General features: G+C 43.4%; 2 protein-coding genes across 4 annotated transcripts in view; one reads left to right on the top strand and one right to left on the bottom strand.

Annotated features, from left to right (window-relative positions):
* Window positions 1-1177, top strand: part of LOC107264167 — a 21058-nt gene continuing 19881 nt past the window's right edge. For 2 of the 3 annotated variants that reach the window (XM_015732135.2, XM_015732128.2), the window contains exon 1: window positions 1-308. The gene's annotated coding sequence lies outside the window, so the exon portion shown is untranslated. Of the gene's footprint in view, window positions 401-1177 lie in introns of all 3 variants that reach the window. The other variant, XM_015732133.2, reaches the window with a different exon arrangement.
* Window positions 335-881, bottom strand: LOC112493849. The gene is made up of 3 exons (XM_025081635.1): window positions 802-881; window positions 578-719; window positions 335-455 (listed from the first exon to the last, which is right to left on the bottom strand). Exons 1-3 carry the CDS (start codon window positions 879-881, stop codon window positions 351-353), a joined length of 327 nt encoding a protein of 108 aa, XP_024937403.1. The 3' UTR covers window positions 335-350.

The following is a 1177-nucleotide window of genomic DNA, read 5'->3' on the forward strand; positions in this document are numbered from 1 at the left end:
GTCTTCGCCAAGATGGTGAACGTCTTGTAACTCTCACTCGCAAGGCTGTCTGCAGCAGCTTTGACAATCGGACATGTCCGGACGAAGGAGTAAGTGACTAAGTGAGTGCCGATGAAAGTGTCGATCGTCGTTAACGTACTGAAGACAAGTGTCGAAAACTTGATTAACGCGGCTAAAAATAGTAAAAGGGATCGTTTTAATTAATCGATATTATTATGGACCTCCGTGGTGGCAGAAAGTGCGAAGACCTTTGACATCTTTGAACCATATTGGAGGCTTGGCCGTGTATAGTTGCTGTCACCGGAAAGGTATGTTGCCGCCACCGCTGACTACTACCGCTCCTGCTACTGCTACTGCTGCTGTTGCTGCTGCTTCTGCTGCTGCTGCATGCAGCATAACGGTACACAACTCGCTACATAGATGACATATAACAACCGGTGCTTCCTTTGGCTGTCCTATCCAATAGTATAGATTTCATATATATATATATATACGTACAAGCACGAATTAAAGGAATCTATAGATAGGCTGCTAATAAAAACGTAGGATAAGAATGTACCCATGGCCATTTACGTACTTGGGTATCTGGCTCCCTTCGCAAAGAAGCAGCCTCTCGAAGGTCTCCTGTATGTAAATCCGCGAAGGCACGTATACGGGAATAGCTGGGCGTACTCGCGTTTCGATAGGCCGGCCGAAGCAAGAGCTCTCGAGCATTGTTGCTAGTTTTCAAGGGAAAATAAAAAGGAGTTATTCTTCTTCCATAAGTATGTATGTATGCCTGCCTACGCGTCCAGGCATAACCAGTTTCTTCCACTCGTTGAAGTCTCTCCTGTGCGGACTCTCAGCTTGTTGAAGTCTCTCGATCCTTTTTCTCGTATCATCTTGCCATATTTCCTTCTCGCTCGCACTCACTCGCGCGCACTCTCTCTTTCTCTTTCGTTTTAACCCCTTGCTCTCTCTTTCATCTCTCGCTCTCTGCGTGCACACTTTGAAATACTTGCAAGGGAACGAAGGAACGAACGAAAGAAGGAACTGAACCCGCGAACGAGCGAAAGACCCGTGTCTTCCGAGACTTCTGCCATACTTGATACTGTATATATATATATATATATATATATATATATATATATATATATATATATATATATATATATATATATATATATAGAGTATATAT

Source organism: Cephus cinctus, unplaced genomic scaffold (genome assembly GCF_000341935.2).
Source record: "Cephus cinctus unplaced genomic scaffold, Ccin1 Ccin1_scaffold0168, whole genome shotgun sequence".
Taxonomy (NCBI): domain Eukaryota; kingdom Metazoa; phylum Arthropoda; class Insecta; order Hymenoptera; family Cephidae; genus Cephus; species Cephus cinctus.

Coding starts and splice junctions, on each gene's coding strand:
- LOC112493849 (XM_025081635.1), bottom strand. CDS start 881: ATGATACGAGAAAAAGGATCGAGAGACTTCAACAAGCTGAGAGTCCGC. Junction 720..801: donor TCAACGAGTGGAAGAAACTG/GTTATGCCTGGA, acceptor CTTGAAAACTAG/CAACAATGCTCGAGAGCTCT. Junction 456..577: donor GAAGGGAGCCAGATACCCAA/GTACGTAAATGG, acceptor ACTATTGGATAG/GACAGCCAAAGGAAGCACCG.